Here is a 17660-nt window from a genome sequence, read left to right as displayed (position 1 = left end):
CTTGCTTTCTTAGAAAAAACATAAATTCACATTGTGTGGAAATGACTATGACCCCTCTGGGATTAGTGCAGTAAATTCACTTTTTTGTTGTTTTTTTTGCCTCAACAGCAATTGAGAAAATGAGGGCATGATAACAGCCCTTCTTTGCCCTTCCCATTTCCATTAATTCCAGCATGTAGCTTTAAGAGAGTCTGACCCAGAATAATCACTGGTTTTAAGAGGAGGTCAGCAGAGATGTCTGTAGAGCTGAGGCAGCCTCAAGTAGGGAAGCTCTAAACAATTGAACTCAGCCACTGCTCTCTTTGTGAAACAGAGGCACTACAGAAAAACACACTACACACCATCAAAATATTCTAAACAATATTCCAGGCTGGAGGCACTGTATTTTCTGGTTGTAAATTCATATGTCTGTCCATGAGTCTTATTCTTGTGAATGTCTGAAGGAATATCTCTTTAAATTTGGCACAATTTTTCACTTGGGCTGAAGGGATCAAGGATTCAGACTTGGTGGTCAAACATTACTGTGACCTCACAAAACACGCTTGTGCCCACTACTGAAGAATTCATACACTAATCATGATCAAATTTGCCACCTATTGACTGGAGCCTGTTGCACAAACTGAAGTATTTGAGTATCTTCAGGAAGAACAGTCTACTCTGCTCTTTCTGAAAAGGGCTTTAGTGTTTTGAGTCCAGTCCAGTTTTTTTATTGATTTGAGTTGCGGGAGTTAAACCATAGAGTGTATATAAAAGTGGACGTGTCTTCAGTGTCTGAAAAATGAGGACGATGCAGAAGTATCTTAAACTGCAATATTTCCAGAGTGCCTCTTGAGGTTGGCTCCAAAAAGCTTCTGGCTCCCTAGACTTCCATTCAACTTCTCTCAGTAGAAAATCAAATTCAATAATTTTTTTCCATGAGTTATCTTTGTGTTTTGAGCTAAATTCACTCCTTCTTATTAGTTTTCTGGAGGTCCATCTGAAAATAATCCCGTCATTAATTAGAAAATAAGCCTCATAAGCCGTGTTTTTGGGGGTGTGTCTGTTTGATTGACAGGCCTGTGGTGCATTCAGGTTACGGCTATTGGTTGGCGGGACTTGGTAGCGTTGGGTTTCCAATCAGATGGGAGTCAGATCTATCGCTCGCTGCCTCCCAGTTTATCCAAATATGGTCACTTCTGCCTCCAAACCAATTCGAGCTAGCAAAATAGTGACGGCCAAAATCCGAACTGGAGGCTTCATAACGGCTGTTCACAAACCAATGGGTGACCGCACTGTTGGTTGCTGCTTGTAGTCAACTGTCTTCTCTTCCTCTGCCTGGATGACAACCAGGACAAGGGGCCTCCTGTTCTCCTCGTACTCCAACACAAGCTCATTACTTTTGTTGATACTGGGCTTCATGTGCTTGTTGTTGCACCATGTGACAAAGCTCTCCATCAGTCCTCTGACTGTAAAAACAGACTCTAACTGAAGACAGCTTGTTTCCTACTGGAGTATTTACTAGAATCATGCTTTTCAATATTAAAACCCTTCAAAGGCTTCAGTGTATATATTATATAAGTGTTGACAGACATTTATGTAAAGTGTAACTTGCTGGCGGAGGCGTACAACCATGAAGCAGTAATTGCTTGTTCCTTCTGTATTACATAGAGTCACAGTGAGACTTTGGTTTACAGATGGATAGAAATATAGCAAGCCATCTCGTCAGGAAGCTGTTCCGTTAAACCAGTATCGACGTTTCAAATCCAGTTTCCCCCACTGAATGAACAGGGTTTAATCCTTCCCTCAAGAGGACCTACTGCAGAGAACAAGTTTCATTCATGCTCTGTAATGCCGGTCTCACACAGGTCTCTCTTACAAGCCCCTCACTTCTGTAGAATTTTGAAACAGGTACCGACAGATTCAGTGGTCAGGAAATACAAAGACTGAGGGATGTCACAAGGGTGCCATGTTACACTTCTAGTGTTTCCACCTCAACAGAGAAGGGTACGGCTGTAACCTGGAGTTCAGGAGGAAGTAGGGTTCTTGAATCAGGACCCAACCCAATCATCAGCCCCAACCCAAACCTTAAAACACTATCTGAGAGAGGGTTATGCATGAGGTTACAATGTCATCTGCAACAAGAGGAAGCTCTAAAAGTCAGTGTGGGTGCTACAATAAGACACTCTGAAATAAAATAATGCAGCGTTTTCTGCGGACTAACAGAGCAACTTAAAACCCAGCTCTCAGATGTGATTGTTGCCTCTCTGACACACATGTGCCCAAAACATGAGTAAACTAGGACAAACAAAAATGGACAGAAGAACTTAGAGGAGGTTGTATTTCACTCGAAATGACGATGACTCGGGGCCTTCCTTGGTAAGTTTCCTTGTTGAATTCCTGTGAATGAGTTGCAATTGTATGAAACAGTTGAGTCTAATTCTATATGAAAATTGGTTGATTCTCTATTTAGACTGTGAGACCAAGCAGCCCTCCTTCTCACCACCAGCAGCAGCAGATTCTCAGGACAGCAGCAGGAGGAGGACAGAGGAAAGGATTAATGATGCCTGTTGGCTGGTTTAATGTCAAATATATGCCTTTTTTTGTATTATTATTATTATTATTATTAAAATGTTTAATCATGGCACAATGTACCCTGAAACTTTGGTAAAAATGAAGCTTCAGCAATCAACATGTGTGCTTGAGGGTCTTGTGGCTTAGATTTGTTTTGCGGATCTAGAAGTTGCCACAAAGCTTGACGTCCTCCTCATACTCTTCATTTACTGTATGTTTACAATCTATCTTTAATAGTATCATCATGATTGTCCATCTATTGTATGTCCGTTTGTTCCTCCCACCCCAGAAATAAAAGGTTAGGAGTGTTTACTGTTACAGTTAGTAGTTTAAATCTTGGATTACGAATGGATGCAGGCTATTGACATTAAACTGGTTAACATCCTCTTTCCCGCTCTGCTGACGTGACACACTTTCTGCTCTACAGGTGCTGCTGGCAGAAAGGAGGAGCTGCTCAGTCTAAAAGAAATCAACAAATTGATATTTGTACCTAATTAAACACAATTTGTGTTCTGCTTTTGGTGGTTGATGAATTGTTGGTACTGTGCATTACTGGGAGATGTTGTGGCAAGTAAAGGAATAGAAAAGTAATACGTCTCAGGAAAGAAGTGACACCGTGCTATAAATCACCCCTCGATACCATGTTGCAGCCTCGGTGCGTTATCGGTCCGTGTTTTAAATCTGTTTCATATGAACTTATTTTAGCACTACCACCCAGAGACCCCCTCGTGATGTCCCAAACCTCAGGTTAAGCACTGTATTAATAAAATTGGCCGACATAAACTGGAACCAAAAACCCCTGTTTCATATTAGGAAAGTAGGTCAAAACCTACAAGGCTGGACCGTGTTTGAAACGCTTGAAGGCTTTTAATTTGAAAAAAGGGTTTTGATTTAAAATAGATAAAGGGAGACAGCATTCGACTGACCAATGTTGTAACTTCATCACTCACTAATTGAAGGTTAGGGCTGGCCTCAGAGAACATGGTGACTCGAGAACCACCGGCACGTATTAAAGCACACTGGTGGCCATTTATTACTGACCAATGCCAATGAATTTATTCAGGTATTATAGGTTTAATTTTGCACTGCTGCTTCACCATCCGTGTGTGTGTGTGTGTGTGTGTGTGTGTGTGTGTGTGTGTGTGTGTGTGTGTGTGTGTGTGTGTGTGTGTGTGTGTGTGTGTGTGTGTGCGTATGGGGGGGGGAATCAGGTTTTTGGGGTGATCGGGGACCTTTGGGACATTTAGATTAAAGAACAAAAGTGAAGGTCGTATTTGGCGCAGCGCTCACACAGTGCGAACCTCTCGAGGGGAATGAGGGAGTAGGTGGGAGCTTCGATTCAACAAGCTCCACAAACACACTTACACAAATACGCTCTCTGACCGCTCAGCTGCCTGTAATACACCTGTCTCACAGGTGGTCCTGCTGCTTTCATACAGTTTGCTATTCACACTGGGGAAAACAAACAAATGAAACCAGGAGTGGTGACAAAAGAGCTCTGCATTATTTAAAGAGTGAAACCTCAAGGTATCTTTTTTTATATATATATATGTAGCACAACAATACCTGTTTGCAGCTTTTTACCAAGTTTTCTAACCTCTTAAACTTCAATTATTTTTTTTTACCTTTAGAGCTAATTTCCAAGAACTATCATCTGTGCTATATAGTTAAAGTTGCTTTGCTAATGATCACTGTAATTAATGATCACATATTTTACCAAGCATACAGTACATTGGTTGATTCAGTCCACCATGTTAGCCAAGACTGAAGTGCCTTCAGATAGTATAATGGATAATCGTGAAATTTGTTACATTTGGACATTAAAGGCTCTTGAATCCTATTGACTTTGACCATTTAACCTTTAATTTCATTTTTTTTTTTTAAATGGTCTTCTAATATGTTCTTTTATTGTTCATTATAAAATCTAAGGGACTGCCCTGCCCCTCCCCCCGTCCTCCAGTGACCTTGTTCAGGATACAGATAGATATTGGATGGATAGATAAAATCAAGGGCTGTGGGGACATCAGTAATGACCGCATCACACTGAATAAAATGCAAAGTCATTAACCTAGAAAATGATGCCACAGTATAACATAAAGTTCTCACCTTATCGTCATCGTCGATCAGTGACACCTGACGGGCAGATCTGAGCGACAGTCGAGAGGGATCTGTGAGAGATAATGCCGAAATTGACTGGAATCATCTCCACTTTCACGAGGAAAAAGGAGTCCACGCAATGAAGTGTAGTCGTGCGTAGAGTTGGAAAGAAACACCCGACTGTCATTTAGGAAAACATACGGCCATTACAAAGGTTGAACTTCTCAGAGAAACGACTTATTCATTTGAAAAATATGGCAGGTCTGCCCTTCCAGTTCAATAAACTCAATCGACTGTTAATGATAAAGCAAATTGAAAATGTCAGAAGGTATACAAAAATGCTGAAAGGAATTCTCTGCAACTCTGATGAATGGTGCCGCATATTGGATATTTATGAATTACGAGGCTACGTCTTCCATTATTCCACTTAAAACGCATTTTAAATGGCACGGTCCCAGACACAATGCAATCTGTTGTGACACCAACACGCAAACTTCAGCACGTTTCTGAAGAAGTGCTTCACATTTTATCAGACTCAAAAGTAAATTATTCTCTAAAAGGAAAGAAAAGCGTAACTCGGAACAATTGTCTGCATGTCTTAATGTGTGTTAATAAGGTTTTAGAGAAAGAATGACAGTCAGCATACATCTGCCATCAAACACTAACATTCTCACGCAGTCTGGCATGCAGAGCATTTGTGCTTCTATAGAGACGTCAGCACCTTTCTTATCCACCAGCATTCACACAGACAGTATCATATTGTGGCAGCAGCTCAAAATGGACCATTAGAAAAATACTCTATTGTTATTTTAATCCACTTCTGCTCGTTTTTCTTTTTCCCTTTGCTTGGCACTTTTTCTTCCACTCTCTCCCATTGTGCGAAGCACTTTTCAGGGACGAGTCTCCAACAGCTTTCTTTTTTTATATATATATATTTCGGAGGGAAGATAAGGGGGATGGCAGATTATGGGAGTTTACGTCTTGATATCTGAAAAACTTGAACTGATCCTCATGTCTGATGAACAGCATGTTCTGTGTTTCAGAGCCCAATGTTACTTTGGCAGCGCTTTCAGATGTGGGCCAAAATGCATTACATGGTTATCGTAATCCCATCACACACATAATTACGTAATAATATGTCATAATCAACAAATCCAATGGAAAAAAAAACAACTAAACTAGCGAAGAGTTTGTCTGATTCTCAGTACTTGACAACATCGCCAGCATGTCTTATCAGCCTCAAGCATACCGGTTCTTACTAAAGACATAAATCTTGAAATATGGTTCCTAAATATACTGTATAGTACAATCCTTTAAAAGGGGTGAAATAATTATATAGAACTGCTGAGCACTGTACTTTTAGCAGACATTATTCAGCCATGTACAGAATGCATGTATAAGGGACTAGTCTAAGCCATGGAATGATACCGTGAATAAACGCTACCCTACTAAAATATAGTGAGGTGCATCGGTGAAACTTGTCTGCACATGGCCGCGTATTGTGCTGCAACAACCATCTCATTAAGTTACATTTCAACATTTGCAAGGAGGTCACGGCTTAAAAAAAAAAAAAGAACTATTCCACAACTGATCTGTGTCGTGTTATAAAATGTAAAACAAGGGAACCAGACTGAGGTATCACAACCTATCGATGGAGAAGAACACGCTCCGACACGCTCTGGATACATGAACAATTCATATAACAGTAGTTGGTTTTGTTCGTGCTGAGAATATAAAAAAATGGATCACTACCCATATCCTTTATTTATCAATAACGTATTCATTAACTTATGATTAAAGTAGAACAGTAAGGTTATTTAGTTATGTATTTTGAAGAAATAAATGCAGACAAGAAAAAGAGGAATGCAATAGCACCTGTTAATACAGGACATATTTGGCACAACACTGGTAAAAGGATTATTATCAGATCGTGTATTTATATTTAGTGAGCTCGTACTTTTAAGACTTCCTGGAATTCCAGAGCTGAAAGACATTTAAATTAAATATGAACAGGTTGTGCAAGAAAGACTAAACACTGCAACAGCTCCACTGTTCAATAAAATTAAGCTCCGGCCATTTCTGGATACAATTAATATGTCATTATCCTGCGATTATGATGATTTATTGCTTCATAACCAATGTTGAAGTGCTGCATATTTTCTGATCGGCCACTCGCACACATGGACCAAATACTCCAGCTGACGGGAATTCGTCCGTAGTTGTTGGTTGTGTTTGCATGGCAACTGTAGAAGTATTTGCATTTCAGGCACTGCAGCTGAGGGGGTTCGTCCTCCGTCCACTTAAAGGAAGAGCCGTGATACCTCGGAGTCTCTGTTAGCAGCCTGTTGAATATGCAATCATGCCTTCGTTGGAACTGAAGAGGGCTGTGTGCTCAACCTCTCAAACTAAGTGACATGGCAAATAACCCAGCATGTCTACACACACACACACACACACACACACACACACACACACACACACACACACACACACACACACACACACACACACACAGTGACATGCACACGTGCAAATGTCTCTGTGGTGGCAGATACACAGGTACCACAACACGTATTGCCACTATGTTGTGTGTCTAATTTGTTGATTGTGGAGGCTACATCCTCACAGAAAGTGTAATTGAGGCTGTGTTCGGCCCAAATCCGATTTCTGTCACAGGAAGATTGGATCCAGATCGACTTTTTTTTGAAAGTCTGAAAGGTAAAAACAAACGCAACAAATGCAATTTCGATCCGATTTCTACAGATTTCTCAGTCCGGACGCTCGACTGGCTCCGATTGGATTTCTTGCGTCAACAACACGGCAAAACACAGTGAAAACGTCCCTTTCAGAGTGACAGAGTTTTTGCCTTAAGATTTAATTGGCAGATGAGGAGAAAACGCAACCAACAACTACGGACGAAATGAACAAAAACATGTCAGCAAACAAACTGCTCACTATGACAATTAGATCATCGGGACCCACACTGATTTTCAAGGCGCCATTCAAAATATGACTGGTCAACAGTGAACACCAAATGATATATATTTTAATGAAGAAAATAGCAACAGACGTTTTAAAGCACAAAAGAGGACGGGCGTACCGAGCTATGCTGCCGCTAACAGAGCGCTATAAGATCCACGCGCTGTAGAGGACAACGATAACAGCACCCCACGGACAGAAGCCCAAAGAAACCGCTTCTGCGCTGGAACGCGACGTCACCAGCGTGCGTCACGTACGCCGTTACCACAGCAACCCACGCAGATAGGTTGATGTCTGGACACAACAAATCTGATCTGTTAACTTGCAAATAACAGTGCGGACAGTCTCTCCTGAAGACGTGGTTTTCCTGCAGTCTGAACATAATGTCCGACGTCAACTGAGACCGGTCAGGTCGTAACAATAACCATCCCTGAAAACGACTCCCATTTATTATCAACAACAGAAACGAGCTCATCATTCAAGTATTCTGCTTTAAGGCAGGGTCATATAAACACGGGTCAAACTCTTATTTTGACTGCAAATATTTACTCCCGTCTATACGACAGAGGCAAATTATCACGTCAGAATACATACGAGTGCCTTTATTATCCATGAGCAACAGACCTTCCTCTGTTATCTTTAATATATGAGCTATCTTCCAGAAAACTTTGTACAGGGAACTAAATTTCTCCACAGGTCAGAAACATGGACAGAGGAGATACGGAGAATAACCATCGTCTCTGGGCCGCACATACGATCTTTTGTTATGACCTTTTCCTTTGGACGATGCCAGCGTGCTGCAGTACACGACACTGTAAAATAAATTTCACCTCTTAACATCTCTTCATCATCAATCAAAAATGCAGCGTTTGGAATTATCTCCACTCGTCGCTTGTGTGTGTGTGTGTGTGTGTGTGCGTGTGTGTGTGTGTGTGTGTGTGTGTGTGTGTGTGTGTGTGTGTTTTGAAGAAAACTACAGTCTCTGTGGTGTAGGAGTTTAGCTGTCCTCAGTAGATATCCAGTATTAGGGAGATAAATACCACAGTTGGCTTTCCAAAGAGTTCCAGAGATTTATGGATTGCTTCTGTGCAGCCGGCCTCTGGGAGGCAAATATTGTACAAAATCTTTCAAATGTTTTAGTAGTGTGCAACGCACGTAGACGCACAACACACACACACACACACACACACACAAACAAGACCTCATCCCTGCCTGTAAGACTGAGCTGCAGCAGCTGCTACTATGGCTATAGTGTAAGGACGATGCTGCAATGCTGTGGAGCACAAATTATAGAGTAAAGAAAATAAAAAAGGAAAAAGGGGTGGGGCAGAGTGTGCAGATGTGTGTGTTTAAAGGGGGTCTAAGATCCAACAGCCAAGAGCGTTGCATCATCCCATTAATTACTCCCACTGCACAATGTCCTCCAGTGCAGTGTACATGACCCGCATGCTCAGGAAGATAAGAAATGGGGTGAAAAGGAATCAGAAAAACAGGACAATGCTCCAAACATTCATAGCCTCGCTGTTGAAATTCTTTTTGTGCCCGGTGCCACGATCCTCATCAATTACCACCGAGTAGCAGGATTAAACGTGTGGAGGTTTGACGGGAGCTTCTTTCTCTTGTTAATTCATGAAGTATTTCAGTGGGAAGTGGCCCGCCGAGAGACGCCCCTGCGCCTGGAGAAGGCCAGTTAGTGGGAAGGGCCATGACGGATAAATCTGATCCTTCGCAGAGGCAGTATTGATCCGGCAAAAGCTCACTACATGAATCAAGTTTGAGCTCTGTGCCGTTAGTTCCTTTACTCTGTGGGACGGCTGTGCTCCAAATGCAATAGAAACACACTTTCTCATGTTGCCCAAAAAGTACAAGATGGTCATTAAAACCAATCAGGCTGAGATCTGCTGGCACTATGATGGAAACTTGGGACATAAAATTCATGACCTGCGTTTGGGGATTTGGATTTGGGAGAGTTTGATGGTTTGAAGCCCGTATCACAAGAGTTGTCCAGTCCAAAAAGAAAAGCAGAATACTTTTTTTTAACTTGGTCATTAGAGCCTCAATTCAAGTATTTTTGTGTTTTTACTCTTGTAAAAAAAACGACACCAGCACTCCAAGTCCTCTTATTTCCACTTTCCAAAATGCTGGTGTGTGTTATAGTAAGAAAGTAAATCACAATAGCAAGTCTCTTCTCTTCTAATTGCCCTGTCAGTCAGTAATCCCCCCCCCCCACGCCGCCCCCTCCCTCTCTCGCTCTCTCTCCCTCTCTCTCTCTCTCTCACACACACACACACACACACACACACACACACACACACACACACACACACACACACACACACACACACACACACACACACACACACACACACACACACACGTCCCTCCCAACAGCGAGCGTCTCTCTTATCTCTCTGCTCTCTGAGAGGTATTTCCAGAGTGGTCAGATGAACCATGTCTGTTTTGTCTCCTGCGTTATTACACAGGGACAACCTGTTCTGGTCCTTCTGTATTTAACAGACTGCTGAGCACGGGGTGTTACCGACATGCGCGCGCACACACACACACACACACACACACACACACACACACACACACACACACACACAGACGCAGACACACACCCCTCCAGAGGATAGGATCTCAGAGAGCAACACAGCCTATTTCACTGCAAATTAGGTTAATCACGCTCCAGAGAGGCCCAGTTAATAACCCTCACGGAGGCTATTAAGATGGCACCTAAATCATAGGAATATCTGATGGCCCCTAACACAGTAATGCCACGTTTAGCCCTGGAGTTCCTGGTGGAGCTCGCTGGGAGGACGAAGACCGGTCACACACCCCCGAGCAGCTCTAGACTGATGACGCGGCGCGGAAAAAAAACACACCAGGGCAGAGAGTATAATACATCAGGAACCTTTGTTCATTAAGCCAGTGATATTAATCAGAATCAGACTATTAGTCAGATACAAAACAGTTTTCTTTGTTGCACACGGATAACACACAGAATACTGAGCACATCGTCACCAGGAATATCAATAAGAGGATATAAGTCCTGAGCTCATGCAGCTCGCAGTTCATTAAAACCACTTACTTTGTTTCTGTTACCGTTATCATTTGGAACAGGCACTTCAGTCCCTTGACATATCACACAACCAGTCCATATTTAGTACACGGATTCATCCAGGCCAGAAAAAAAAAACAACCAAAGCAGGTGAAGAAGCAGTCACCTGCACCGATTCTGACTGCAGGCGAGTGGAAGCCGGCTAATGAAGAGCTCGCGAAAGGCAACCGGTGTCTCTGCCAGGCATATTTTGCTGCTGCAGCCGTGCCGAGGCCCCCAATAGCATCTCCGGCGCCTCGGCGGTAAGAGAGCTCACATTGGGGAACCTTAAAAACGTTGCGACGTCCATGAAAGATTGAGCCCGGAGACGCTGAGCTGAGGAGAGATGAATCCCCGCTGGTTAACCCTCAAGTTAGACACTCTCTGATTCCAGCTGCTTACAACTCGGTACGCTTACGGAGCACTTGCATCTGGGATCAGAAGTAAATTCATCTTCTTTGAGGTGAAAGGTAGTACTTTAACTGAAAAATGTCACACGGAAGAGGCCCTGCAGCATGTGCTGCTTTATTCACACCCACAGGTCATGTCAGTGTTCAGCACCAACTGTACTGATGAGCACATTATTTCCCCATTTGCATCCTGAGCAATAGCTTGGCCACTTAGGGCTCTATAGAGAGTATTTAATTACACACACTATTTAGCATGAACAACCAGTTTTCGCAATTTTCAACAAAGAACTGTGTGTCAGTTACACCACATTAAGCAAGTAACTTATTTTAAGTGCATTATAGTTGGTGCAGAAACCATATGGGGTTGTCAGTCAATCAACAAAAAACAAATCAACAACAGTTTTGACAACTGATTTCAATAATTTATCAAGACAAACTGTAAAACTTTCAGTTACAGAAGTCCCTTCTGCTTTTATTCTCTGGTAGGGCAGGGCAGTATGGTCAATACCACAGAATACATTCAAATATCCATATATAAATCACATTATGACAAATGTATGACAATACATGTAGAACTATTTGATTTATTCAATTAAGTGTGTTTCACTGTTAAATATTTGAGGAAAAAGTCACATATTTAAAACCAAAATGACTTAATTTTTCTCACTTAGTTTTTACTTCCAATTTGCTTTGAAATGTTCGTTTAAATAACAGGATTTGGTGGGATGATGATATGATTAAAATGTTTGACCATGTTATTATCACATCTTTCCAGTCAAAGTCCACAGATGATGATTAGGATGAATTGTCACCCAGCTCAAGCTCTTTTCATGAGACTGTTTTGCCCAGAATACATGATGAGTAATTACAGTGGTCATCTTCAAAAAGCCTGGGTGTGATGTTTTTTTCTCTTCATCTGTCCGTGTCAGTCCTTTCCTCCTGGTTGGCTAAAGTCAGTGCTGTTGCATTTACACCCACATATCTAGTTTCTGTAGGTGGTTTGTTCTTTGTCTCTTCCAACAGGTACAGTTGGTCTCTCTGCACTCACTCACAGTACATTTCTCCCTCTTGGTATTACAAACAAAGAATACTGATGGGTTTTTGTTCCTCCACTCATACTGGAGAGTAAGAATTTCTCCCTGTAAAGACCTACGACCAAGTGTTGCCATCACTGCCTGATAATAAATGATAACAACAAACAATACAAGCTTTCAGACTGTGACGGGAAACAGTCCGAGAGATGATGCATTGCTAAAAATGACGAGCGGCTTTAGCCCATATCAGCAGTTGTTCATCCAGCATCCCATTTTTGACATTCCACATCGTGTCAGCCGGTGACAAGGAGATTCCTGAAGAAGGAAATTGGTTTCTCTGCCTCTGACCAATCCATCTCCAGATATGGAACCTAAAAGCATTTCATTTCATCATCTTGCACAACTGCCCTGTCGACGGCGTGCACTGCCATTACCCCGCGAGGTCAGCCCTGAGATGTACAGTGTGTGTCGTGCATAATAAATGCGCGGCTGCAAATGGTCAAGAATGAGAGCCACCAGGTGGGAGGGAGATCCACCAGGTGGCAAGAGCAGCTCAGCGCTGGCAGGTTTGGACTCATTTCACGGCGTGTCATTACCTCTAAACCTATTTTACGGCAAATGAATGAGCTCGGTTCTGGCTTTTGTTTGAAGACTTCCAAACTAATTTGAAAGTGAGAAGCCGGCTCTCCGTGCTGCTTCGGTTTAGGGACACAATTTGATTTGTTATAACAGCAAAGGAAACACACATTGTTTTTGGGGTATCTGTTCATCGTCTAAGAACAGTAGGCTTTGTGCTTTTCAATGTGTTCACACGTCATCTCCTCTATCTTGGACAAACACCGTCCTGTACAGACGCCCACTACCTCCATATTTTGGGAGGTGAAGCCCCCCCCCAAAAAAAACAACCAAAAAAAAAGCCCCAAACTCTAGAAATGTAATAATGTCACTGAAATGTCTTTTATTTTGTTATCTGTAACTCACTAATTACCTCATTAGCTGCGTGTTGAGCGCGTGCACGTGTTTGTTCTCACAAAAGGAGCTGACAGACCTAACCTTGAGCCTGTGCACGCGCCTACGTCTGTACACGTGCGTGCGCGTGTGTCTATACGTGTGCGCGTCTCGCTTGCGCCGTACTGCTGGCGACCCCCAGTGTACGGGACGAGAAATGTTTCCACCGTATTCTTTATTTGAAAGAAAAGAATCTTCTAACGGAGATAGAGAAGGAGAGCCCGCGCCTTCGCGTTCCTTCCCGGCAACGCGACCGCGGGAAACGGGAGAACTTCGGCTCCGAGCGGCTGCGTGTGCTCACGGACGCGCGGATGGACGCACGTAATGCAATCATCAATTCCGGCAGACTCTCACAACTTGCAGTGGCGTCGGTTTAAAAAAAAAAAACAACAACAACACGTTTTGTCGACCAACGGCGTCAAAACAACATCTCCCGTTTCCCGCTTCAACCGAAGCACTTACCACGGTCCGGTGAAATGATCATCCCCCAGTAAATCAAATGATTTGTGTCTTACCTGCGCGCAACACTCCGTTTTATCCACATTTTTTTTTTCTTTTTTTCTCGACTACCGAATCCGACTCAGTCCTCCAGGTATCCTCCCATTTAGACGGGTCTCCACCAAAGTCGACAATTGCTGCTAAAAAAAAAAAAAAAAAATCAAATCAAATCAAACTCAAGTTCCGGACCTTGCTCCAGCTGTCAACACGAGCATTATTTAAGCCATATCCGTCAACGCTGCGCACATCAAATTCCTCCAACACCAGCTGCCGAATCCCACTACAAAAAAATACCAGAGCAATAGTCAGGTCTCTTTGAAGTTGTTCGTCAGCTGTTGTGTTGACGATCCTCTTCCTCGGTATTAGTTAGAAAAAAAAAAAAAAAAGGAAGGAAGAAGGGCAGGCGCGTGCAGGCGGACAGGTGAGCGGGAACCCGAAAGAGGAACCCTCAAACTTTGCCTTCACGCAGATCTTTCATTTCCAGCCTCCACCGGCTGCAAACAACGGCGATGTACGATGCGGAGAGCGACAGCAGGGCATGTAGTTTGGCATCCTCATCGCTGAAATGACAGCGCACCTTCTCCTACATTGTTGAAAGGCAGATGAACGTCCAAAAAAAAAAAAAAAAAAAAAAAAAATGGGGGCGGAAGATGAGGATGTTCGGTTCTCTGATGCACGCAAGGATTCAAGTCACCAATGGCAGGAGGTCCTCAGGATCTACATGCATCTCTGGAGGTGTGGAGGGGTGGAGGAGGGATTAGACAAAGTAAAAAAAAAAAAAAAAAGGAATAAAAAGAGGTGCAAATGAAAAAAGGAAGCGGGGAAGCGACGGAGGAGAATCCTGAAAGGCGGAGGGTTGTTTGAGAGGAGTTAGAGAGAGAGAGGGGGGGACGAGAGCTGGTCATTTGAGAGGAGAGGAGACTGGTCCGTCTCCTCCTGCTTGCTCCTCTTCTCTCCGACTGACGAACGACCTGCCTGCCGAGCCCCGCGCGGCCGTGACGTCATTTGAAAGCCAAATATGTCATGTGCTCGAGCGTCTCACGTCGTATGGGGTGCACACTCGTAACTGTCAGACTGGTTATGACGAGGGGCAGCGCTGTCCACGCCAGCCCGGGACTGCACAGGGCTGCACTCCAGGGATGGCTGGCCACTCCAGAGGAGGCACGCATTTTGTGCAAATTTCTAGAAATGGATGAAGGAAACATTACCGCGTTAAATGTATTCAGGGCTGGCTGGCTGACTGACAGACCCCGATCTGTCTGATATTATAGAATAGATTACAAAAATTAAGTAATATCTATTTTAATAATTTATCAAAATAACGTAGCATTTTACTTTTTTTTTTATTTATTTATTTTTTTTTTTTTGGAAGAAATGCTTTAAACCGAGCAATAAAGCCGAAAAGTCCCGTGTAGTGAAATATAAATACGAACTCGGCAGTGCAAACCTCCCGACAGCACTCGACACGTATTACAATTAGTTTATTAAAACTGAAATGCAACTTGAATGAAGATTTTATTTTTTAAGCACAACCACCAAAACAAATCACAAGTATGTCGATCGCAACTGAATGCAGTAAAGGGAAAATGTTCCCGGAACCTCAAACCAAGTCTACATTTATAAATTGACTCCATTGCTGATTGGTAACACAGCTTATCAACGGGGCTGGCGGCTCACAGTTTTTGTGACAACGGTTCCCACCTTATCCGAAAACATCGCCAACCACCTCGGCGTGGTTCGTTAGAAGAGAACACGTCGATTTGATTGGCAGATGAGAGGCGGTACGAATTCAAAACAAGAGAACCAATCAAAAACGAGGCTCCAACTTTGAGTGCACGCTGACAAAATGAATGAAGCCTGTCTAGAAGTAGACCGGAGACATTCCGGCACAGTGAAACGACGCAAAGCAACAGAATGAATATGTTATGGGAGTGCAGGATCAAACCCAAGAGCAGACACGGAGGCGAAGGTGGTGAGAATAAAATGGAATGTTTTATTGTAACAGAAGTTGTAGAGGGAGCGTGAACCTATAATCCGCGGTCTCTCCTGGAGGAGGCGAGGCGGTGCGGGCAGGGGAAAGACCGGAAGTCTCCCGGGCTGAAGGTGAGTCCGAGTGTTTAACGGGGATGCGTCCATGGGTCCGCAGAGCCAGCCAGCCAGCGTACGTCAGAGGGAGAAAGCTCACCAGCCGGGGCAGGCAGTGACGGGGCAGAGTTCTCCTGCTGGGCGAAGGCCGAACCGCACCGGGGAGCAGAAGGGCTCGACGCCGATGGCGATTCTCCGTGGATCGATTCAGGAGTCACAGGCCAGAGCTGACACAGGACAGCGGGCGAGAGTCGACTGCGGGGTCTCCGTGGATCTGCGCAGGTCTTCGGGTAAATCCGAGAGCCGGACGAGGGGACGGGGGGCGGGCACGCCGGCAGGTTGCTGAGGCACGCCGGCAGGTTGCTGAGGCGGGCGGACAAACTGAGGCACGGCCCGGGCCAGATGAGAAAGAAAAAAAAAAAAAAAAAAGAAAAGAGGATTAAAATCTTGCAGTGGCAGCGTGGTACCGGGTGAGAAGACGAAACCACCTGACAACGCTGGAGTGCTGGACCAGGGTTGGTATTCTCCCAGGAGGTGATCAACTTGGTTGCCAGCAGCTGTGCAGACCAATCGGGGGCGTGGCCATGGGAGGTGTCTGGAGGCAGGCAGTGGAGAGACAAAGGTTAAAACGCACAGGGTCAAACAGGGATCCCGACAGAATATTATATTCTGTATATAATATACTCTTTTTTTTTTTTTTTTTTTCACCAGAAAAAGTGTGGATATAACCCCTTCGTAATCACCAGCATTTTGAATAGTAACCGAAACTTAATTAAATAATTATATATTTTTTGCATTAACTGAAACTGATGATGATTTACATGTATTTTGTCTTATGCCTTTCACACAAAGCTACTAATATCCAAGGTATTAATACTGTGTAATGTAGTTTTGTTTTATTAAAGCAGCAAACTATGTTATAAGGATCAGATGAAAAATTTGGTTAGAATACTTTTTCCTGAATTTCTTACCTTAGGCCAGTATTACGCCACAGCAGTAAGACTTAAAGGAAATGTAATGGTGCTCTGTTCATGTTGTTCTGTTTGAGCTCCTGGAGACTATTTTACTGTAACTTTAACAGCTCAAAAAACACCCAGATATCAGATGACATAAAATGATATTTCCTAATTCTCTGAGAATAATTAAAAAAAAATAAAATAAAAAAATCTTGGACTGATGACACATTCCAGAAATGCTGTATTATTGGTGGAATACGTACAATAAATGGTGACATTGAATCAATGGATCTTCATTCACGTTTAATTTGAGGTTTGTTTAGTATTAGTGTTAGTATTTTTATTGCTTTGCCCTGTATATGCTGCTGTAATGTAAAAATGTCCCTCTGAGGGATTAATAAAGTATCTATCTATCTATCTATCTATCTATCTATCTATCTATCTATCTATCTATCTATCTATCTATCTATCTATCTATCTATCTATCTATCTATCTATCTATCTATCTATCTATCTATTTATCTATCTATCTTTAACAATTTGTTGGTAATAGAATCATAGTCCATTGCATGAAACCCAAATAACTACGTAGGATAATGTAATGTAATTTTTTTTTTTGTCTATGAATGTCTTCTTGGAAAAAAGGTAGACATATTACATTGTGTTTTCATGTTTTCATTTGAACATGACACTTAAAGATATAAAAAAAATGAAATATCTTGTATATTTGTTCACCCTCGAGCCTATTTTTTTTAGAGAGAAACAGAAAATACCGTGTATATAGATGGACGTGTGATGATGCCAGATTTCAGGAAGCCTTCAGAACATCAGGATCACTCACGTCACCCTGAGCTTCAGAGTCCTGATAACTCCCTAAACTGAGGTTAAATGTGTTTCCTCGTAATATTCGCCAGATGCACGCTGCAGCTAAAGCATAATCTAC

General features: G+C 42.8%; 1 protein-coding gene across 1 annotated transcript in view; it reads right to left on the bottom strand.

The window, feature by feature from the left end:
• The window catches only part of ajap1 (adherens junctions associated protein 1), a 52929-nt gene extending 38286 nt beyond the window's left edge, over window positions 1–14643 (bottom strand). The window contains exon 1 of the mRNA XM_069694052.1: window positions 13694–14643. Within this exon, the coding sequence (XP_069550153.1) occupies window positions 13694–13722 (29 nt within the window). The 5' untranslated portion in view covers window positions 13723–14643. The remainder of the gene's footprint in view (window positions 1–13693) is intronic.
• Window positions 14644–17660: the final 3017 nt, after the last annotated feature.

This window comes from Brachyistius frenatus, unplaced genomic scaffold (genome assembly GCF_029030835.1).
Source record: "Brachyistius frenatus isolate BFR_SWC_R1_liver_20210118 unplaced genomic scaffold, ASM2903083v1 Contig_16, whole genome shotgun sequence".
Lineage (NCBI taxonomy): Eukaryota > Metazoa > Chordata > Actinopteri > Embiotocidae > Brachyistius > Brachyistius frenatus.
The sequence above is the reverse complement of the archived record's forward strand: the minus strand, read 5'-3'. Positions and strand labels throughout refer to the sequence as shown.